This window comes from Thalassophryne amazonica, chromosome 1, assembly GCF_902500255.1.
Source record: "Thalassophryne amazonica chromosome 1, fThaAma1.1, whole genome shotgun sequence".
Classification (NCBI taxonomy): Eukaryota; Metazoa; Chordata; class Actinopteri; order Batrachoidiformes; family Batrachoididae; genus Thalassophryne; species Thalassophryne amazonica.
In genome coordinates this window covers 162,371,530-162,395,753 of record NC_047103.1, presented here as the reverse complement: position 1 = coordinate 162,395,753, position 24,224 = coordinate 162,371,530, and the positions used below count along the sequence as shown (strand labels likewise).

At 46.7% G+C, this 24,224-nt stretch overlaps 1 protein-coding gene across 7 annotated transcripts in view; it reads left to right on the top strand.

The window, feature by feature from the left end:
• LOC117517238 (striated muscle preferentially expressed protein kinase-like) overlaps nt 1–24,224 on the top strand; it is a 142,136-nt gene that overhangs the window by 66,354 nt on the left and 51,558 nt on the right. For all 7 annotated transcript variants that reach the window (XR_004562693.1, XM_034178198.1, XM_034178205.1 and 4 more), the window contains 9 exons: nt 13,825–13,913; nt 13,993–14,168; nt 14,246–14,429; nt 20,805–20,878; nt 20,997–21,155; nt 21,258–21,447; nt 23,399–23,628; nt 23,707–23,826; nt 23,905–24,009. Coding sequence is in view for 6 of the 7 variants with exons in the window: in XM_034178198.1 (XP_034034089.1) it covers nt 13,825–13,913; nt 13,993–14,168; nt 14,246–14,429; nt 20,805–20,878; nt 20,997–21,155; nt 21,258–21,447; nt 23,399–23,628; nt 23,707–23,826; nt 23,905–24,009 (1,327 nt within the window). In the remaining variant the exon portion in view is untranslated. The remainder of the gene's footprint in view (nt 1–13,824; nt 13,914–13,992; nt 14,169–14,245; nt 14,430–20,804; nt 20,879–20,996; nt 21,156–21,257; nt 21,448–23,398; nt 23,629–23,706; nt 23,827–23,904; nt 24,010–24,224) is intronic.

The following is a 24,224-nucleotide window of genomic DNA, read 5'->3' as shown; positions in this document are numbered from 1 at the left end:
TTTTATATTTAGGACTGGCTCACGCTGCTGCAAGAGATGATCTTCTGGTAACCAACAAAATTTTTTTCCTGGTTTTTCAGAGAAAAAGTGACAACTGAAAAGTAAAGACTCATTTATTTTTGGCTGCCTGTGTTTCAGTTTACCGTGTAAGCTTGGGAGATATTTAAATTTGATTTATTTTACTTTTGTCATTCTTTTAGAACGTTGTGCAAAAATATGACAACCTTCATGAGAATATTGATTATTCCCTTTTCTTCATTAATCAACCAAGATACCTCAAAACTGCAAATGTTATTGAAACAAAGGCAACTTCATGTTGTAGCAGCTTCTGTTGACACAAAAACACATTTTACCTTTGAGCTTAACAATTCACTATGAGTACTCAGTGAACATAAACATGAATATTGGCAGCGCTTCATTGTGTCCTATGTTGATTTTTGAATTATGTGAGACGTCCTGAGAATTTGTGGGATAATTTGCTGGACATCATAGCGGCCTATATGCTCCTGCTGTGAGGAGCAGGGGTGGAGTTACTTCTTCCAAGTAAATTCTGGTGTTCATCAGGGACTCGTTCTGGGTCCTACTCTGTTCCATGCTTGCATGGGCTGAGTGTAGGGTAAAGCTGTGTAAACCAGCAGCTTAAGTGTTTTTGTTGATGAGGAAAGGTTTACTAACCTTGACATTCTGGGCAATGCTGTGATCTTCATGGAATTCAATTCAATTTATTTTCAATTGATTTCATTTACATAGCACCAAATCACAACAAAGTTGCCTCAAGACGCTTCACCCAAGTAAGGTCTAACCTTGCCAACCCCCAAAGCAAGCACACAGGCGACAGTGGTAAAGAAAAACTCCCTCTGAGGAAGAAACCTCAAGCAGACCAGACTCAAAGGGGTGACCCTCTCCTTGGCCCAAGCTACTGACACAAATTACAATGGAACCACTGAATGATTTGATTGTAACACTTAAGAGAGTGAGTGAGCAGTTGGAGTTTGCGGGTTTGCAGTTGGATCAAGACTAAGATCCAGGCTTTCAGTGGCTTGCTGCAGTAGGCCATTGGAAGTGTATCTGTATGTGGCAAAAAAAACTCTGAGATTGAGAGACATATGGGAAGAGCTTATGGAGTCATGAGGTCACTGGAAAGAGATGTTTGGTGATTATACCGTTGCAGGAAAGCAAAGGTCCAAATCTTTGGGCTTCTGGTGTTTCCAGTCTTACTGTACAGTGGTTGGACCTGGACACTAATTAGCAACCTAAGGTGACAACTGGATGCCTTTGGTACTTGGTCTCTCTGAAGGATCTTTGGGACGTCTTTGTGTCTAATACAGTTATTTTGGGAGATTCAAGTGAAGAGTGCCAGTTGCATTGTGAGAGGAGGTCAGTTATGAGTGTGTGTCCACGTGGCAGACTTTCCTGAGCATGATTCAACACACAAATGCCTCAGTGCTGGAAGAGGCCGGGAGGACACCTACGTATTACCTGGCAGAAGCAGATTGCAGTTTTTTTCCACAGCCTGTTGGATGCGGCGATGCGTGGCACTAACACGTACCCCCAGACCTGACCTGACCTGACCTAACCTTAAAAATCATTTAAATTTGCATGTTGTTTTGATAACAGTTTTTTCTTAATTATTCCTAAAAGAATCAAAATTTCCAGTAACGTGGAACTGTAGTATGTGTCCTCTGCACATTTTTTGAATAGTGTTCTACGTTTTCTGAGTTCAAAGTAACATTTTGAGGAAAACCTCTTGAAATGATGTATTATAGACATAACACTGCTTCTTTATGAGCAACAGTTTCCATCTGGGGTGGAATTGTTGAGTTACTGGTTGGTTTTTGTTACTGGGTGGGGCAGCTTACTTTTGGTCAAGTTGACTTTGGTTTTCCTTGTGGTTTTTAATGACGGCTGCATGGAAACCTTCTTTTCAATTTGGAACTAATGAGTTGGCTCTTTTCTGGTTATTTTCTGTCAGAAATTTTATAAGTGGAAGCAGCCGTCAACACAAAAATCTCAGCCATTACAGTTTTAATGGTTTGCTTCCTTCAACGCTGAGGTTGCATGGTGACATTATTGATTATACTCAATAAATTTTGCAGAGAATAGGAACAAATCTCTGTGATCAATCAATCAATCAATCAGTTTTTTTATATAGCGCCAAATCACAACAAACAGTTGCCCCAAGGCGCTTTATATTGTAAGGCAAGGCCATACAATAATTATGTAAAACCCCAACGGTCAAAACGACCCCCTGTGAGCAAGCACTTGGCTACAGTGGGAAGGAAAAACTCCCTTTTAACAGGAAGAAACCTCCAGCAGAACCAGGCTCAGGGAGGGGCAGTCTTCTGCTAGGACTGGTTGGGGCTGAGGGAGAGAACCAGGAAAAAGACATGCTGTGGAGGGGAGCAGAGATCGATCACTAATGATTAAATGCAGAGTGGTGCATACAGAGCAAAAAGAGAAAGAAACAGTGCATCATGGGAACCCCCCAGCAGTCTACGTCTATAGCAGCATAACTAAGGGATGGTTCAGGGTCACCTGATCCAGCCCTAACTATAAGCTTTAGCAAAAAGGAAAGTTTTAAGCCTAATCTTAAAAGTAGAGAGGGTGTCTGTCTCCCTGATCTGAATTGGGAGCTGGTTCCACAGGAGAGGAGCCTGAAAGCTGAAGGCTCTGCCTCCCATTCTACTCTTACAAACCCTAGGAACTACAAGTAAGCCTGCAGTCTGAGAGCGAAGCGCTCTATTGGGGTGATATGGTACTACGAGGTCCCTAAGATAAGATGGGACCTGATTATTCAAAACCTTATAAGTAAGAAGAAGAATTTTAAATTCTATTCTAGAATTAACAGGAAGCCAATGAAGAGAGGCCAATATGGGTGAGATATGCTCTCTCCTTCTAGTCCCCATCAGTACTCTAGCTGCAGCATTTTGAATTAACTGAAGGCTTTTTAGGGTATTGGGGTATTGGTATTTAGGGCTTTTTGATATTGAATATGAATGCATGTTGCATCTTTTTTAATTAAAGTGCTGTTTTCCAATGTTTTTATTCATTATTTCAAAAGGTTTCAGCTGATAATCATGAAACATGACACAATTGTTGTGTGGGCCGCTGAAGAGGAGGTACTGCTGGCCCACCACCACCAGAGGGCGCCCTGCCTGGAGTGCGGGCTCCAGGCACCAGAGGGCGTCGCCGCCCCACAGGAGCAGCCTCGGTAACAGCTGTCACCCATCACCTGAGACAGCTGACGGCAATTATCACTGGGGTATATCAGCAGGACGGCATCTCCACCTCATCACCGAGATATCGTTTCTACCAGAGAGGTAACGTATCAAAGCTACGGAGTGTATCTTTTTGGATTTGTGCTTAGTTTGTGGATTACTGTTCCAACGAGAGGTGGAGGTAACTTCCCTGCTGTTCGGAGTCCTGGGTGCAAACGCGCCCCCATCTAACTGTCCTTTGTTCCTCGCCAGCAGTACCAGGTCCGACACGCGGAGGCAGTGGCCACCTGGGAGTTCGGGACTTGGCGGCTCCAGTATTCCCGGGGTCCTGTGGCGGAGGAAGCCGTGTGGTTCCGGTCTTACCTTGGAGAGGCGTCTCCTATCTTCGAGCCTGCCCACACGACACTTTTGTGAATTGACTGTTGTCCATTGCTGTGATTGGTTGTATTCGTTGTGCACATTCACAACAGTAAAGCTTGTTATTTTGACTTACTCCATTGTCCGTTCATTTGCGCCCCCTGTTGTGGGTCCGTGTTCCTACACTTTCCCAACAGGATATCTCGGCCAGCGTCATGGATCCCGAGGGGCGTCAACCGGCTGTTGAACGGCCAATGGAAGAACAGGACGCGCAGGCGTCCGCGGGAGGGGTAATCGGTGAGTTGCAGCGGATCCTCACCGCTTTCACGACTCGGTTGGATTTCATGACCGAGCAGAACGTCCTCCTGAACCGCAGGGTGGAGGCTCTCGCCGCGCAGGTGGAAGCGCGCCCTCCGGGCGCCGATGCAGCTCTCCCTCCCGTAGATCCTGTGCGTAACGTTGACGTTCCACTGGTTGTTCAACTACCTCTCCCTCCTTCCCCGGAAGCATACATAAGCCCTCCAGAGCCGTACGGAGGCTGTGCGGAGACGTGCGCGGATTTTCTGATGCAGTGTTCGCTCGTCTTCGCACAGCGTCCCGTTATGTACGCGACCGATGCTAGTAAAGTAGCTTATGTCATAAACCTGCTTCGCAGTGAGGCACGCGCTTGGGCTACAGCGCTCTGGGAGCAGAATTCACGGCTCCTTCTGACATACGCTGGGTTTGTGAGGGGGCTCAGAACCGTGTTCGATCACCCTAATAGGGGCGAGACCGCTTCAACCGTGCTACTGTCAATGAGACAGGGGCGCCGGAGCGCAGCTGTTTATGCAGTCGACTTCCGCATCGCGGCTGCGAGATCCGGCTGGAATAACGCTGCCCTCCGCGCCGCCTTTGTAAACGGACTGTCTTTGGTTCTCAAGGAGCACCTGGTGGCTAAGGACGAACTGCTGGATTTAGACGGGCTTATCGATCTTGTCATACGGTTGGACAACCGGTTAGAAGAACGTCGGCGGGAACGAGACGAAGGGCGTGGCTGGGCACGCGCCGTCCCTCTCCCTTCCGGTTCCGACCGCGCTCCGCCTTCCCCACGCTCCACGGCCCCTGCGCTCCGTGGGGCCACAGCTCCCCCTACTGACGAAGCTATGGACACGAGTAGGGCAACATTTAGGGCACCAGCTGCACAGAGGAGACGGGCCCATGGAGCTTGTTTTGTTTGTGGTGCACTAGAGCACCATGTGAGAAACTGCCCCGAGCGGTTACAACACCAACGCCCGCCCCTAGAGACTGGGCTAGGGGTGGGCCGAGACATTCACGTGGGACACACCCACATTGCTACACGACTCCCAGTCACGATCCTGTATGAGGATTTAACCCTGAAGGCCCCAGCACTGGTGGACACGGGCTCTGAGGGGAATCTGTTGGACTGCAGATGGGCCAGGGAGATAGGGCTCCCTCTGGTGGCGCTTACCTCGCCTGTGCAGGTTCGAGCGCTAGATGGCTCCCTGCTCCCTCCGATCACACATAAGACACCACCTGTAACGCTGGTGGTGTCAGGAAACCACCGGGAGGTGATCGAGTTTTTTGTGACTCAGGCCACTTCCCGTGTGGTTTTAGGCTTTCCCTGGATGTTGAAGCACAATCCCCGGATTGATTGGCCGTCCGGGGTAGTGGTTCAGTGGAGCGAGACCTGCCATCGGGTGTGTCTAGGTTCCTCGGTTCCTCCCGGCTCCCAAGCTAAGGAGGAGGTCAGAGTCCCGCCCAATCTGGGGACGGTGCCGGTGGAGTACCACGACCTTGTCGACGTGTTCAGCAAGGATCTGGCGCTCACACTCCCCCCCCACCGTCCGTACGATTGTGCCATCGATTTGGTTCCAGGCAGTGGGTTCCCGTCCAGTAGACTGTACAACCTCTCACGGCCTGAGCGCGAATCAATGGAGACCTACATCCGGGACTCGTTAGCTGCCGGGTTGATCCGAAATTCCACCTCCCCGATGGGCGCAGGTTTCTTTTTTGTGGGTAAAAAAGATGGCGGACTTCGTCCATGCATCGATTATAGGGGGCTGAACGAAATCACGGTTCGCAACCGATACCCGTTACCCCTGTTGGATTCGGTGTTCACGCCCCTGCATGGAGCCAAGATTTTTACCAAGCTTGATCTTAGAAACGCGTATCATCTGGTTCGGATCCGGAAGGGAGACGAGTGGAAGACGGCATTCAACACCCCCTTAGGTCACTTTGAGTACCTGGTCATGCCGTTCGGCCTCACAAACGCCCCCCGCGACGTTCCAAGCCTTGGTTAACGATGTATTGCGGGACTTCCTGCACCGGTTCGTCTTCGTATATCTAGACGATATACTCATCTTTTCTCCGGATCCTGAGACTCATGTCCGGCATGTACGTCAGGTCCTGCAGCGGTTATTGGAGAACCGGCTGTTTGTTAAGGGCGAGAAGTGTGAGTTTCACCGCACCTCTTTGTCCTTCCTGGGGTTCATCATCTCCCCCAACTCCGTCGCACCTGATCCGGCCAAGGTTGCAGCGGTGAGAGACTGGCCCCAACCCACAAGCCGTAGGAAGCTGCAACAGTTCCTCGGCTTTGCGGATTTCTACAGGAGGTTCATTAAGGGCTACAGTCAGGTTGTTAGCCCCCTGACAGCCCTGACCTCACCAAAAGTCCCCTTTACCTGGTCGGATCGTTGCGAGGCCGCGTTCAAGGAGTTGAAACGGCGCTTCTCGTCTGCACCCGTTCTGGTGCAGCCCGATCCTAGTCGCCAGTTAGTGGTTGAAGTGGACGCCTCGGACTCAGGGATAGGAGCTGTGCTGTCCCAGAGTGGGAAGACCGATAAGGTCCTTCATCCGTGTGCCTATTTTTCCCGCAGGTTGACCCCGGCTGAACGGAACTATGACGTCGGCAACCGAGAACTCCTTGCGGTGAAAGAGGCTCTTGAAGAGTGGAGACACCTGTTGGAGGGAACGTCCGTGCCATTCACGGTTTTCACTGACCACCGGAACCTGGAGTATATCAGGACCGCCAAGCGGCTGAATCCCAGGCAAGCCCGCTGGTCACTGTTCTTCGGCCGTTTTGACTTCCGCATCACCTACCGGCCCGGGACCAAGAACCAGAAGTCGGATGCCTTGTCCCGGGTACACGAAGACGAGGTCAAAGCGGAGTTGTCGGATCCACCGGAACCCATCATCCCGGAGTCCACTATCGTGGCCACCCTCACCTGGGACGTAGAGAGAACCGTCCGGGAGGCCCTGGCACGAAGCCCGGACCCCGGGACTGGACCAAAGAACAGACTTTACGTCCCACCAGAGGCAAGGGCTGCAGTCCTGGACTTCTGTCACGGCTCTAAGCTCTCCTGTCATCCAGGGGTGCGAAGAACCGTGGCAGTTGTCCGGCAGCGCTTCTGGTGGGCGTCCCTGGAGGCCGACGTCCGGGACTATATCCAGGCCTGTACCACCTGTGCCAGGGGCAAGGCCGACCATCGCAAGGCTCCGGGACTGCTACAGCCGCTGCCCGTGCCTCATCGCCCCTGGTCCCACATCGGCCTGGATTTTGTCACGGGCCTCCCGCCGTCCCAGGGAAACACCGTGATCCTCACGATAGTGGACCGATTCTCCAAGGCGGCCCACTTCGTGGCCCTCCCGAAGCTCCCAACGGCCCAGGAGACAGCGGACCTCCTGGTCCACCACGTCGTCCGCCTGCATGGGATACCATCAGACATCGTCTCCGATCGCGGTCCCCAGTTCTCCTCGCATGTCTGGAGGAGCTTTTGCCGGGAACTGGGGGCCACGGTCAGTCTCTCGTCCGGGTATCACCCCCAGACCAACGGGCAAGCAGAGCGGGCCAATCAAGAAATGGAGCAAACACTGCGTTGTGTGACAGCCGCGCACCCGGCGGCCTGGAGTACTCATCTGGCCTGGATCGAGTACGCCCACAACAGTCAAGTGTCATCAGCCACCGGCCTCTCCCCCTTTGAGGTGTGTTTGGGGTATCAGCCCCCGTTGTTCCCGGTGGTTGAGGGAGAGGTCGGTGTGCCCTCGGTCCAGGCCCACCTGCGGAAGTGCCGTCGGGTGTGGCGTGCCGCCCGTTCTGCTTTGTTGAAGGCCCGGATGAGGGCGAAGACCCATGCAGACCGGCGGCGGACCCCGGCCCCTACGTATCGCCCCGGGCAGGAAGTGTGGTTGTCCACAAAGGACATCCCACTACAAGTGGCCTCCCCTAAACTACAGGACAGGTACATAGGACCGTTTAAAATCCTCAAGGTCGTCAATCCCGCCGCAGTGAGGCTTCAGCTTCCAGCCTCACTGCGGATCCATCCTGTATTTCATGTGTCGAAGCTCAAGCCCCATCACACCTCGCCCCTCTGTACACCCGGTCCGGCACCACCTCCTGCCCGGATCATCGATGGCGAGCCGGCTTGGACAGTGCGCCGGTTGTTGGACGTCCGTCGGATGGGCCGGGGCTTTCAATATCTGGTGGACTGGGAGGGGTATGGTCCCGAAGAACGCTCCTGGGTGAAGAGGAGCTTCATCCTGGACCCGGCCCTCCTGGCCGACTTCTACCGTCGCCACCCGGACAAGCCCGGTCGGGCGCCAGGAGGCGCCCGTTGAGGGGGGGGTCCTGTTGTGTGGGCCGCTGAAGAGGAGGTACTGCTGGCCCACCACCACCAGAGGGCGCCCTGCCTGGAGTGCGGGCTCCAGGCACCAGAGGGCGCCGCCGCCCCACAGGAGCAGCCTCGGTAACAGCTGTCACCCATCACCTGAGACAGCTGACGGCAATTATCACTGGGGTATATCAGCAGGACGGCATCTCCACCTCATCGCCGAGATATCGTTTCTACCAGAGAGGTAACGTATCAAAGCTACGGAGTGTATCTTTTTGGATTTGTGCTTAGTTTGTGGATTACTGTTCCAACGAGAGGTGGAGGTAACTTCCCTGCTGTTCGGAGTCCTGGGTGCAAACGCGCCCCCATCTAACTGTCCTTTGTTCCTCGCCAGCAGTACCAGGTCCGACACGCGGAGGCAGTGGCCACCTGGGAGTTCGGGACTTGGCGGCTCCAGTATTCCCGGGGTCCTGTGGCGGAGGAAGCCGTGTGGTTCCGGTCTTACCTTGGAGAGGCGTCTCCTATCTTCGAGCCTGCCCACACGACACTTTTGTGAATTGACTGTTGTCCATTGCTGTGATTGGTTGTATTCGTTGTGCACATTCACAACAGTAAAGCTTGTTATTTTGACTTACTCCATTGTCCGTTCATTTGCGCCCCCTGTTGTGGGTCCGTGTTCCTACACTTTCCCAACAACAATGTTCAATAATATGAAGATGAAGATCATCTAAATTAGCTAAATGTACTTTTTAAATTTTTTAGCTAGTTTTTAATTATTCAGTATCTTTGAGGAGGATCTGGTTCTTTTATAGTGAAACATGTATTTGGACGGGGTGACGTTAATGAAACTGCAGTATTCCTGCAGTAAATAATGTGCTCCTCAGTGTTGGGAAACATTGTTGCAAAAATAATGCAATTACAATAATGTATTACTTTTTTGCTGTAACGCAGTAATGTAAGGCATTACTAATAAATCCTCAGTAATATTATACTCATTATATATTTCAGTAATGCATGTTACAACACACTTTGAACCCCAAAACAGCCTTGTGTGGGGCTTTGGACTGCAGCTTTTCTGCTTTGATTTCCTCAAAAGCCACTCTGGATTGAATCTAGTAAGACTTTGATCTTTTGGGACTCTGGATGTGATTGTTACTTGTATTGCATCTTGAACCTTCACTGCACTAAATATATTAATTAGAACATTGTTAGTGGCCTTGAGGGCCTCCAGTCATGATGCTACCCCACATCGCCCTCCGCTGGATGTATAATGAGCTGCAGGAAGCTACATTATAGCATTTTAGAAAGCAAAGTCCTACTTTCGCAGGTATTTTAGTGAAAGTAACTGAAAGGTAATGCAGGAGCATGTAACGGATTACAATTCAGATACAGTAATATTGTAATGTAGCTAATTACTTTAAAATAACAGTAATTAGTAATCTATAATGTATTCCATTTTTGGAATGGAATACCCAAAACTTGCCCAAAACTGGTGTTTCTATCTTCACACAACCCCATGGGAAGTTTTTTTTTTTTTTTACTGAAGTTTCTCTCTCTCTCTCTCTCTCTCTCTCTCTCTCTCTCTCTCTCTTTCTTTAATCACTGCTAACCAATTTAGGGTCAAAATGGTTCTGCACTCCTTTTGTTTTGGCCCACCATTACAATTTAGAGATTCCCTGCAAATAAATACAATTCAATTCAATTTATTCATCTTATACAGCATCAAATCACAACAGAGTTGCCTCAAGGGGCTTCACACAAAACAATAAAAAAAAAACAAAAAAACAAAAAATGAATTAAAACATTAAAAAGGCACAATAAAAGAGTAAAAAGCATAGTAACACAATATTCCAGTATGCTAGCCATAGGAAAGGGAACACAAGTGCATCTTAAGTCTGGACTTGAAAGTCTCTACAGAATCTGACTGTTTTATTGATGCAGGGAGATCATTCCACAGAACAGGGCCATGATAAGAGAAAGCTCTATGACCCACAGATTTTTTTATTCACCCTCGGGACACAATGTAGTCCTGCATCCTGCGAATGCAAAGCCTGGGCCGGTACGTAGGGTTTAACTGGATCAGCTAAGTAGGGAGGTTTTATAGGCTAGTAGCAGAACCTTAAAATCTGATCTCACAGAGACAGGAAGCCAGTGAAGAGATGCCAAAATGAGTGTAATGTGGTCGAACTTTCTGCTTTGTGTCAAAAGTCTGGCAGCAGCATTTTGAACCAATTGGAGACCGCTAATGCTGGACTGCAGCAAATCAGAAAATAGAACATTTACCGACTCAGTCAAATACTCTTCTATGCCTTCATCACCTCTCGTCTGGATGACTGCAATCGTGTCCTGTCTGGGTTGCCTAACAAGGGTCTAGACAGATTGCAGTATGTCCAGGACTCAGCTGCCAGGGTGCTAACTCACACCAAGCCCTGGCAGCACATCACTCCCATCCTCAAGAAACTTCACTGGCTCCCAGTCAACGAGCGCATCAGTGACAAAATCCTCCTTCTTACCTTTAAATCACTTCATTCACTGGCACCCAAGTACATCACTGACCTTCTTCACCCCTACTCCCAGTCACGGTCCCTGCGCTCCACCAGCAAGGACCTACTCTCCATTCCCCGCACCAGACTCAGAACCTTTGGAGACAGGGCTTTCTGTGTAATTGCCCCTACCCTTTGGAACAGCTTGCCCCTTTCCATCCGTTCTGCCACTTCTCTGACACAGTTCCGAAAGCACCTCAAAACACACCTCTTCTCTCTTGCCTATCCTCCCTAAATCCCCCTCCCCCCACCCTCTACCTCCCTCCTCCCACTCTTGTGAAGTGACCTTGGGTATCATAAAAGGCGCCATAGAAATCCAAGTCATTATTCTTATTCTTATTCTTATTCTTATTATTATTACTACCAGCAGTTATCGGCATGTACAATTGAGTATCATCAGCATAGCAGTGAAAGGTAATCTCAAAACGCCGCAGTACGTGCCCAAGAGGTGCTATATAAAGGAAGAAAACCAGGGGGGCCTAAGACGGATCCCCGTGGAACCCCAAATTTCATGTCACTAAGGTTAGAGGTAGTGTTACTGTACAATACACAGTGAAAATGACTGGACAAGTATGACGTCAACCACGCAAGGGAACTTCCATTAATCTCAAAAATTATTTTCCAGCCTATCAAGTAAAATATAATGATCCATGGTACATTACTGTTAAGGAGATTAAACACATGCATGCAAGCACACACACATACACACACACACACATACACCTTCAACCACTTTCTCTAATTAAGGCTCATGGGAAGCTGGAGTATATCCCAGCAGTCATAGGGCGTGAGGCGGGGTACACACTGAATAAGACACCAGTCTGTCGTAGGGCCACATATAGACAAACAAACACATTCTTGTCCATCTAATTTGCATGTCTTTGGATGTGGGAGGAAGCTGGAGCACCCAGAGGGAACCCACGCAAAGATGGGGAGAACACACAAACTCCACACAGAAAGGCCACAGATGGGAATCAATCCCATGACCTTCTTGCTGTGAGGCGAGAGTGCTAACCACTAAGGTGGAGTGTGTGAGTGAGTAACTCTGCCCTGTCTGGTCCTCCAGGTTCTTAGTACCTGTTTCAAATAATTCAAATAATTTCAAATAAAATAAATTGCATGAAACAGCCACGCCAGCCAGGGTGAAAGTAAGATTATTCAATAATTTCTGGATCAAGTTGAAAGAAATCTAACACTTCACTGGAATATGGAGTATATCATAGAGAAATTAATGTCATCTGCGTATATTCTTATATTAGTAGATTATACAATGTCAAAGTGACTCTCATGTGACCCACCAAATTGAGAGAAAAAACATTTCCATTCTATGAATTTGTTCTTACAGAATAACTCAGGATGGAAAACCTGATGGGAAGAAAAAACCCAGAGGCTAATTAAAAAGAGATAGAGACTTATGAAAGTGAGACTTGTAATTGAATCGCTAAACAAATGGTGCGACATTTATCACAACAAAGTATTCAGGTGGTGAAACTGAAGTCACTACTTTACAGAATACAGATAGACACAAAAAATAAATCATTTTCTAACTTTTATTCAGCAATTTTAGTCATTTCTCCCACATCATTTATTTAACCAGCTGACAATCCTTTGTCAGCTTGTTGCTGCACCCGAACGCTGTAAAAAACAGCATTTTCAGGTCACTTTAACCCAAGTTTAAGTCAGCGTATCATAGATTTCTATTTAATCTAATGACTGACGACGCATAATAACGCAAACCAAGATGAAGGCTGCTGGCAACAGCTCACAGGCTGCATCCATCATCTAGTTGATTAAATAGAAATCGATGGTCCGATCCGTCTCTAGTTTGTAAGTTACCTCACTGTTGCCTTTTTTTTTCATTACATTTATCACCTCGTCTGTCTTTTTTTGGATTTTAGTCATCTTGGTTGTCTGACTTTATACATGAATGCTTATTGCATTTCTAGAGTTTGACTCTTTTGGATTTTTGACATTCTGATTTATTGTCACTACCTATTTTGGGACTGATTAAACACTTTGTTTTAGCCCTAACCTCTTGAGTCTGGGCTACCTTGCATTTGGGGTCCTTTTCCAGTCTTTAGTGGTGGCAGTTGCAAAATGGACTATGGTCAAAGACTGGCTCTGAAATCCCAAACATCCCCCCACCCCAACCAACTGGTGCTGTCCTGGACATCTGTGTGGACTGAATAATTCTCAAAAATCAGATTTTCCTCTGTATTGTTAAAAATGTTTTTTATTAGTATGACCTAAGCCAAGTGGCCAAGTGGTTAATGCACTTGGTTTTAGTTCAGAAGGCTCCGTGTTCAAATCCCACCCCTGCCACATTTCTCCATGTAATGTGAAGTTGTGTCAGGAAGGGCATCCGGTGTAAAACCTGTGCCAATTCAACATGCAGATCCACCTTGGATTTGCTGTGGCGACCCCGAGTGCAAACAAGGGAGCAGCCGAAGGGACTTACTTTTACCTAAGCAGTGGGTCACCCCTTTGAGTCTGATCTGCTTGAGGTTTCTTCCTTATATCATCAGAGTGAGTTTTTGCTTACCACTGTCACCTGTGTTCTTGCTCTAGGGGTTGGTAAGGTTCGACCTTACTTGTGTGAAGCACCTTGAGGCAACTTTGCTGTGATTTGGCGCTTTATAAATGAAATGAAATGATGTCAAACCGTAACATACATATTTTTTGTATGTATTCACACAACAGCAACATTGGCTTTTGACCTGTGTCCCTTCCTTCATATGAATTTATGACCCTTCCAAAGAAGAAATTTGGGCTCCAATGTTCTCATCATAAGTGGTTTTCGAAGTTATACGTCACCTGAAATGAGATTGTTTCTTTCATTTCCAAAGCCGAGGTCTAGTGGCCTTCAAGCTCCCTGCTGCAAACATGCAAGAACGTTCACACAAAATTCATACCAATACCAAGTGCACCTCTGGTTTATACGTGTGAAGGAAGGTGTTTTAAATTCTGATCAGTTAAGAGAGACACAAAACGCTGATTTGTGATTAACTTAAATTTATCAGCTGTACAAGTGAATTTACTTCTATTTTGTATGTAAAACTAAACTACCATTGTTCCAATTATTATTGTTTTTTTTCAAAGGTGGTGCCATGTGACCAAAGTGTGAATGAGGGCCAAGATGTCGTCATGTCAGTAAAGGTCGGAGGGCAGCCCAAACCCATGGTTTACTGGTGAGCTGGTTCACAGTCACACACGCACACCGTCCTCTAAAGCATGACTGAGTGTGACAGCCACTTTATCTGGTCTCAGGCTGAGGAACGGGGTCACGGTCAGGACGGCGGGACGCATCACAGTGCAACAGACCGATGGTGGCGTCGGTGAAATGAGAATCAGCTCAGCTCAGAGGTCGCATGCAGGACTTTACGTCTGCAAGATTATCAATGAGAGCGGAACCAAAGAGGCAGAATGCAGACTGGAGGTCACATGTGAGTAATGAGGAGCTGAACACGTCCTGATAAAATATCTTCTCCTGCCAGAATATATTCTGTGCATTCTGTCTCAGCTGCAGCACGAACAACCCTGAAAATCACCAGGGACGTAGCAGACAAGGCGGTGAGGGCCGGCGAGTCGGCCATGTTTGAGTGCCATGTTGCCGGGCCTCCGGATGTTGATGTGGATTGGCTGGCTGATGGGAAGCTGATCCAGCCGGCACTGCTCAACTGCAAGATGCATTTTGACGGAAAGAGGTGGGTTCATGCCCAGCTACTGAATTACGTTAATTCTTAAAGCTTATGAAAACGTGCTCCTGGAAAAAAAGAAGAATATATTTTCAGAATTATGCGGATCCAGACTGGAAAAATGTGACTCGCTCAAATCTGTGAGTCTGTCTGCTTGGATCTCAAAAAAACAAAAAGACTGAATTAACTACACTTCCTATTTTGGTCTTCATTACCTTTCTACACTTGTACAAGTGGCTTCTTCAGTGTCATGTAAACTGCTTAATTTATAACCCTCCGGTGTGCGAATGTCTCCAGTACTTGCAGAACGGTGTCATTCAGCTGAACAGGGGAGGACAGTCAAACTGTTTCCATCATAACCAGCCCGATGTCTGCAGGACATCTGACATTTGTAATAAATAGCATAAAAAAACTGGCCACCTTTCATGTAGATGTAATGACCGTCTATCACATTATGATTTGAAGCATGCCGTCACCCTGTGAATGAAAGTGCCAGGAAACCTCGAATGCAGAACCCTCAACTCCGCAGGCCGAAGTAAAAAAAAAATAAAAAATTAAAATGAAGTGCCACAAATTACAAGACAACCTACGCTTTTGATCAAACCCATCTTTGCTTTTCTATCTAAACATTTTCGTAGCATTTTTGTACATGTCTACATCATCTGGAATCAATGTGAAACGATACAGGCAACATCATCTGCTTCACCTGGTCTGAGGCATTGATCTGGTCTGAAGCGTGGGCCTGAGACGTTGATCTGGCTTGAGACGTTGGTGTCGTCCTGAGATGTCAGTCTGGTCTGAGATGTCAGCCTGAGATGCTTGTCTGGCCTGAAACGTTGGTCTGGTCTGCAGCGTTAGACTGAGATGTTGGTCTGGTCTGCAGAGATGGCCTGAGACATTGGTGTGGTCTGCAGCGTTAGCCTGAGACGTTGGTCTGAACTGAGATGTTGGTCTGGTCTGTAGAGTTTGAGATGTTGGTGTGGTCTGAGGTGTCGGCCTGAGACGTTGGTGTGGTCTAAGGTGTCGGCCTGAGACGTTGGTCTGAACTGAGATGTTGGTCTGGTCTGCAGAGTTTAAGATGTTGGTGTGGTCTGAGGTGTCGGCCTGAGACGGTGTGGTGTGCAGCGTTGGCCTGAGATGTTGGTCTGGCCTGAGACGTTGGTGTGGTCTGCAGCGTTGTCCTGAGACGGTGGTTTGGCCAGAGACGGTGTGGTCTGCGGCATTGGCCTGAGACGTTACTCTGGTCTGCAGAGTTGGCCTGAGACGTTGGTGTGGTCTGAGGTGTTGGCCTGAGACGTTGGTGTGGTGTGCAGCGTTGGTCTGAGATGTTGGTCTGGCCAGAGACGTTGGTGTGGTCTGCGTCGTTGGCCTGAGATGTTGGTCTGGTCTGCATAGTTGGCCTGAGACGTTGGTGTGGTCTGAGGTGTCGGCCTGAGATGTTGGTGTGGTCTGTGTCATTGGCCTGAGACGTTGTTCTGGCCTAAGATGTTGGTCTGGTCTGCAGAATTGGCCTGAGACGTTGGTGTGGTCTGAGGTGTTGGCCTGAGATGTTGGTGTGGTCTGCAGCGTTGGCCTGAGACGTTGGTCTGGCCTAAGATGTTGGTCTGGTCTGCAGAATTGGCCTGAGACGTTGGTGTGGTCTGAGGTGTTGGCCTGAGTTGTTGGTGTGGTCTGAGGTGTTGGCCTGAGATGTTGGTGTGGTCTGAGGTGTTGGCCTGAGATGTTGGTGTGGTCTGAGGTGTTGGCCTGAGATGTTGGTGTGGTCTGCAGCATTGGCCTGAGACGTTGGTCTGGCCTAAGATGTTGGTCTGGTCTGCAGAATTGGCCTGAGACGTTGGTGTGGTCTGAGGTGTTGGCCTGAGATGTTGGTGTGGTCTGCAGCGTTGGCCTGAGACGTTGGTCTGGCCTAAGATGTTGGTCTGGTCTGCAGAATTGGCCTGAGACGTTGGTGTGGTCTGAGGTGTTGGCCTGAGTTGTTGGTATGGTCTGAGGTGTTGGCCTGAGATGTTGGTGTGGTCTGAGGTGTTGGCCTGAGATGTTGGTGTGGTCTGCAGCATTGGCCTGAGACGTTGGTCTGGCCTAAGATGTTGGTCTGGTCTGCAGAATTGGCCTGAGACGTTGGTGTGGTCTGAGGTGTTGGCCTGAGTTGTTGGTGTGGTCTGAGGTGTTGGCCTGAGATGTTGGTGTGGTCTGCAGCGTTGGCCTGAGACGTTGGTCTGGCCAGAGACGTTGGTGTGGTCTACGGCAATGGCCTGACACGTTGGTCTGGCCTGTGACATTGATCTGGTCTGCAGAGTTTGAGACGTTGGTGTGGTCTGAGGTGTCGGCCGGAGACGTTGGTCTGGACCTTTGGTCTGACGGTGCTTTTCACATGTACCAGGTTCGGTCAATTCAGTCAGGCTGATCTGTTTTGTTTAGGAAGGTGTGAATATACAGTATATTCAAGCCTTAGAGTCAATAGTGAACCTAACATGCAGCCCATGATCTGTTTGAATAGGCAGGTCTTGGTGTGGTGGGGCTGGAGTGGATCCAAGTGGAATGTGATATTTCTTAATGTTTTTGAGAAAAAGCAAACTGAACCACTGGACCAAATGTCAAATACAAGTACGAATGAGGTTCATTGATTTGCTGTTTTTGCGTTGAAAACAGATGGGCTTCATTTAAATTTAATCAGTTGACCAAAGCTCTGCACATCTGGTAAAAACATGTAAAAATAGAGAGTGAAAGCACAAAGCAGGTATCCCTGTTGTGAAAGTGTAGTGACACGGACCCACAACAGGGGGCGCAAATGAACGGTCAATAGATGAGCCAAAAAGTAACAATTTAATGTTGTGAAGGTGCACAACGAATACACAGACAATCTCAGAATGTGATTACAGTCAATCCACAAAGGTGACGTGTGGGCAGGCTCGAGGATAGAAGACGTCTGTCCTGAGAAGAGCCGGAACCACACGATTTCCGCCGCCACCGAACCTGGTGAATACTGGAGCCGCCAAGTCCCGAATTCCCAGGTGATCACCGTCCCCGACTGTCGGATCTGGTACTGCCGGCAAAGAACAAAGACAGTCAAGTGTGGGTGGGTGTACACCCAGTAATAACAACGGTGGGAATGCCACCTCCACCTCTCACTCAATATGCTGAAGAGTACCGCAGTGATTCCTCAGGGGAAAAGAGTGCCGTCCTGCACTCACTCAGCTTCCACAGAAAGAGGGACTGGTACTCCTGCAAACACTCACAATATACAGATATATTGCAACACAAATGGCTGAGGATATTACCTGCAGTGAAGTACGGTATCTCGGCGATGAGGTGGAGATGACGTCTGGGTTTTATGGAGTGGGATGATGAAGAATGAGTGACAGCTGTCAGGACATAATGAGTAACAGCTGTCACTCCCGGCTGTGTCCGTGGCAGCAGCGCCCTCTCGTGCCTGAAGCCCGCACTTCAGGCAGGGCGCCCTCTGGTGGTGGGCCAGCAGTACCTCCTCTTCTGGCGGCCCACACAACAATCTCAACGGGGATAAAGATTTGGGCTTCTAATATATAGACCTGGGTTTGTTTCCTGGTCAGCTACATGACTCTGCCCTTGGACAAGACACCTCATCTGCATTGTCCCACTCTGCTCAGCTGTAAATGAGTACCAGTCTTCGCTGCAGAAGTAACCTGCATTGGGCTGGTGTCCCATCCAGGAGTAGTTGTGGGGGCTGATCAGTTTTACGGTGTTTTATCCTGGGATAAACACGGGCACTGGGCCTCCCTGGCATTGCTGCTATTATACTATTCACTGAACCATAAACACGACGGGTCTGAGCAATGAGGGGACAGTCTGCTCACATCTGGCTTTTGCTTATGCAGTTTGTACCGCTTTGACATTTTGTTGGGTGGAAGTGAACCAAACCAACAAAATACTGTAATGCTGTAACATTTTGGTCCCTTGCATGAAGAGTGTGCAGATTACGTTCTCAGGAGTGCTGGAGTGGCTTACTCTTAACAGCTGCTACAGACCCACTGGTTGCGGTTTCTCCAGTATTTCACAGAATCAAGAGGACTACAACTCAATTTGATATCATCATCAAGTAACCAGAACCCTGCCAACATATGCACAGCACCACCTCATAGACTCATGTACAGTATGTAGAGCGTGAAGAGTTGGAAATAACCGTGAGCGTTTGTGACATTTCTCCAGTTTTTTGTACTTTTGGGGATTCATTCATTCATTCATTCATTCATTCTTCTTCTGACACTTATCTGGGTCACAGTGGCAGTTGCCTATCCTCAGCCAAGTACTAAACTATTCCTGGAAGATTTTGAGTTGTTCTCACACCATCTTGGAAATATAATCCTCCAGCATGTCCTAGGTCTTCTGCAAGGTCTCCTCTGAGTTGGACATGCCTGGTAGACCTCCCTGGGGAGACCAGTAGATGCCCGAACTGTCTCAGCTTGTTCCTTTCAATGCATAGAAAAATCAGCAACATCAACATTATAGTGGTGCAGCTTAGCTAAATTTTCCATAACAAACGCCCAATTTTGCTGTTTTTACCTCATAACTCCAGAACATTCAGTCATAGATAATCCAAACTATACATTTTTAGAATCCTTATGATCACACAAATAGTGTGGTATAGTTTTCAACATGATTGGAGCACTTTTAAATTTTGACCCCTGTGTAATTTTTATTGGTCCACCATTGTGCTCTGAGATTTATCACTGGTTGTAGCCACCACTGTGAGTTGTATGCTAATGCTGGCATGCCTTCTTTGAATCTAGGCGATAGACACATTGGATGACTCTGGTTTAAAAGGCTCTTACTGAGTTCGTTCCTACTTATTTATCCACTTTTCTTTGGAGAACTGAAAGCCGTTATGCTCCACGCTCAAATGATATATTGCATTTTTTGTACCTCGTGTTCGTACTGAAACAAGAAAGAAAGCTTTCAGTTTTTCCGCCCCTTCTGCTTGGAATGTCCTCCAATCTGAACTGGAACTGACAGGGCTGCTGTTTCTGAAAGCTTTCCGTTCAGTTTTAACAAACCGGCAACAGAAATCTTTTGAACAGTGCCTGTGTTTTAAATCATATTTTTTTAAATCGTATGTCACTGTAACTGAAACTTTGCATTTTATTTGTTAATTGCTTGTATTTTATATATTTTAATGGTTGATTTGTTGTAGTTGTCTGTCTCATCTATTACAATGTGTGCTGCTGCCTTTCTTGGCAAGGTCACTCTTAAGAAACAGGTCTCGATCTCAATGGGTTTTTGTCCGGTTAAATAAAGGTTTAATAAAAATCAGCTCTTCTCAGAGTCTCTCCCGGATATTTTAGCTTGTCACCTTGTTCCTGAGTGTAAGCCCAGATACCTGAGCAAATACCTTTTGAGGGTTGTTATTAAAAGAAATGTGGTGGTGCCAAAAGTTGGTATGGTTGGTCTAAATTTAAAAATAGATAACAGCAGAGAACAAATTTGTCAGTATCTTAGAGGCAGAGGAAGATCTCCATCAGCAATATGTGGTTACCAGAGAAAGTCACCTGAGCTTCCAAGTGGGTCTTTGGCTGTTGTGAAATGGAGTTCAAGTTATTTGGAAGGGAAGAAAATAGTGAAACTGTGGTGTCTGAGACCCTCACCGTGGGTCTATATAAGATGTCCTGGTGTTTTTACCAGTATTAAAAAAAACTTTCCTCAAACAAATTTGGGAGGGTGGTGGGAACAAACATCATCTTTCTTTTGCATTCTTCTTGCCCATAAGACAGACATTTGACACATCAACCAAGGCGACCACAGTCAACAACCCTTTGTTGGGGCTGGAGTAACATAACCAGACCTTCACAGAGTAGCAGCAGGTCTTGAATGTCAAAGGTCCCATTGCTTCACTACAAAAATGGTTCCTCTAAAAATAACACAAATAATCCAAAATCTACCCAAATTGTCTTGTATTAAGCAAAATAAATAAATAAAATAAAAATCTGACAATGGGATACAAAAAATTGACTTGGTTAGAATTCTCAAAACTAGCAAAAATGTCTCGGCTCTGAATAATCAAAATCTGCCTTAAAACTAGACCGAATTCTTATTTTAAGATTAGCCTCTGTCTTAAAATAAGGAAAACAATCTTCTTCCTTTGCTTGGATGATTTGAAACCCATTCCCTTTCCTTGATATCAGCTTGAAAAACTTATTACGAAAAACTGAGATATGTACATTTTTCCAAAATAAGAATTTTTTCTTGTGTAAAAATGCTTGACAAGATCATTTTTCTATTTAGACCAAAACAAAGTCAAATTTTCTTTAAACAAGTCTTTTTTTAAACTTTCTTAGATATTAGTTTTTACAGTGTTTTCACTCATTTCCTTCTGACACTGTCAAATTATAAATGATTGAATTTTTTGTCCAGATGCCGCCTCCTGCTAAACTCTGTACACGAGGACGATAGCGGGACATACACTTGCAAACTGAGCACCGCCAAAGGTGAGCTACAGACGGCGTTTGTCATTCCCTTTACTACACACTGTTGTGAATGATGAAGTAAAGTCAATAACGACACCTAAGTTAAAACCTTGAGGACATTTTCTTGTTCCATTTGCAGTGGAGCTGACATCCAATGCCAACCTGAAGGTCATGTCATCCAGAGAGCCTCTGTTCACCCGCAAACTGGACATCCTGGAGGTGATCGAAGGTCGCACTGCCCGCTTTGACTGTAAGGTGAGCGGATCTCCTGCTCCCACCGTCACCTGGATGCATTTTGGTAAGAATCTGCATCGCTGTGGTTGATATTCAGTGCACGTGAGTTTCTAGGTAAGTGAGAACAGGGAAATGTATCATTTAAGATCTTTTTTTATCCTTTCAGATAAACCAGTGGAGGAGAGCGATAATGTTCGCATACTCCGAGAAGGAGGTCGACATTCGCTTGTCATCGCCCACGTTAGCAGCAATACTGAGGGCTTCTACACGGCAATCGCTCGAAACATGCACGGAAGGGCTGAATGCACCGCAGAGCTCTACGTGCAAGAGGCCCGAGCCGCCATCTCTTCTCACATGTAAGAGTCTTCACGTGGAAGAACATCCCTGTTGGGTCTTTGTTAAAGCGTGAAACAACAGTGATGCTGTGGGCGTAAAAACCAGAAAGTCCTTTTGTTCTGTTGATTTTCAACAACAAAGGAAATGTTAAAAACCTAAAAAAAATAAAATAAAAATCATAATTTTCATGTTGTATATGTCCAGAGGATGACACATGTGGGTGTTTTAGAAAGGCTTATTTTTCTTGAAGATGCTACTTCTTCATTGCAATCTTTAAAATTATTGTGATGACTGTTGGTTGGTGTTGTGGCACAGTTCTGGTACAAACATATGAAAATGTTTGATTCAATATTGTTGTTTTTCATTCAGGTTTTAATGTTCAAGGAGCTGAAATGAAATGGTCTTGGACCCCGTAAGATAATCATTAAAGGGGTCATATTATCCAAAATCACCTTTTGGACAACTTTTATATTTTAATGTGTTTGACATTTAATGTTCCAAATCTAAAAAGTCCCACAGTTCTAGTATAAGCATTTAGACTTTGCATTTATCCTGCTTTAGGCATCATTTATGACTTAAAAAAAAAGCTTGTTTGAGATATGTGTCTTATGTGAGAAATGTCACCCCGGGTGCTCTGATTTAACCCCCCCCCCCCCCCACCCCCCCACCCCCACACACACACATGTGGCTTCTTTCACTAAAACATCAAATCTAGGCTTGCATCTCAGATGTACCTTCTGGCAAATTGTAGGTGAACTTTCAGATCTTCTTTTTAAGAAAACCCTCCTCTGCTCCACTTCATCATGAAGCTGTACAACTGGGAATATAAAATCCAAAACTTGCACTGTGCACAGTTTTTCCAATCACAGCCACAGAAGCCTGTAACTTCTTCTGGGTTGTCTGGGTGTCTTGGTGGCTTTCCTCACTCTTCTCCTTCTTGCACAGTCACTCAGTTTTTGAGAACTGTCTACTCCACACAGATTTACCATAGAGTGCCATACTGTTTGTATTTATTCATAACTGATTTAAATAAACTTCAAGACATATTCAGTGACTTGGAAATGTTCATGTATCCATCCCCTGACTTGTCTAAAGAAATCTGGCAGTTAAACTGATTATTTACAGGTATTATACCAAAGGGGCTAATTATTTATGCAACCCATCATCTTGGCTTTTATATTTTTAATTAATTTATATGAAGTTGTAGAGATTTGTTTTCAGTTTGAGTCTAAGGAAGATAATTTTAGAATTTTTTTATATTGAGAAGCCTGATTTACTTTTTGTATTTGAAATGCCATAAACAAATGAAAATGTATGAAATACGGTACCAAGGGGCTGAATACTTTTGCAAGCCACTGTATATGTAGTAAGTCCCTTCGGCTGTTCCCTTGTTTTGCACTCAGGGTCGCCACAGCAAATCCAAGGTGGATCTGCGTGTTGACTTGGGAGTTTTACGCAGGATGCCCTTCCTGACACAACTCCACATTACATGGAGAAATGTGGTAGGGGTGGGATTCAAACCAGGAACCTTCCGCACTCTAACCAAGTGCATTAACCACTTCGTGCTGTGAGATGATCAGAGACTGGCTGAAGCATGACTGAGGGAGTTTTTTTTTTTAAATATTCATGAAATGCAACATAGCACCTGAAATCATCAAGGGACACACCACGGCCATAGCTTTCAAACTCCACTGTTCATTATGTCAAAACAAAATGCCATGGGACTGACTACTAGCATTTAGGAGGGCAGTGTTTTTTTTTTTTATATGAATAATTATGAGGCGTGTGCCTTTGGGTTTTATTCTGAGGCGGTCATCCTGTGCACACTGAAGCTCACACTTTTCTACTTCATGTGCTGTGAGAGAAAAACATTCTGTCTTGTGCCATAAATCAAGCTGGATGCCAGCAGGAAGCCAAACTCTGCACTGTTAATTGTTTTTGTATCTTCTCCATGCTAACCCAACACGGCAGGACCAAGTTGGAGAAGATGCCATCCATCCCTGAGGAGCCTGAGGTGCTGGAGAGCGAGGTGGAGAGGAGAACCATGCCGGATTTTGTCAAACCCCTGGCGGACGTAGAGGTGACTGAAGGAAAAGAGGTGGTGCTGAAATGCAAGGTGGCAGGCCTGCCCTACCCCACCATCGCCTGGTACCACAACGGCAAGCGCATCGAGAGCAGCGAAGAACGCAGAATGACCCAGTGTAAGCAAAATGCCCAGAAGCCAACGAGTGTTTTCTGTCTGATGATGTGAGTAAGAAATGTGTGTGTGTGTTATCCAGACAGGGATGTCCACAGTCTGGTCATTCGGAGCGCCTGTCACTCACACAGAGGCGTCTACAAGAGTGTCATCTCCAACAAAGTGGGAAAAGCAGCCTGCTATGCCCATCTATACGTCACAGGTCGGGAAAGAAGGCTTAACATTGACTCTTCAGGCTGACGGCATCTTAATTTCTGTGCATTTATTTGTTTTGAAACAGATATTGTTCCCGACCCTCCTGACGGACCTCCAGTGATAGAGACCATTACAGGAAAAACCATACACCTCAGCTGGAAGAGACCGAAGAGACTCGACCCTTCGTTAGGTCATATCTCTAATCTTTTTAAGGAATTTGGAATATGGGATTTTAAGCCACAGTGTATAGGATTTAGTGCCATCTAGTGGTGAGGTTGCAGATTGCATTATGCCATCACCACTCAACATTTTGTGTCTCTGTTTGTAGCTCATTTGGTGATGGGGAGTCATGCTCCCTGGCCTTCTCTTGTGATAAGCAACATGTAATGTATGATAATTAAAATT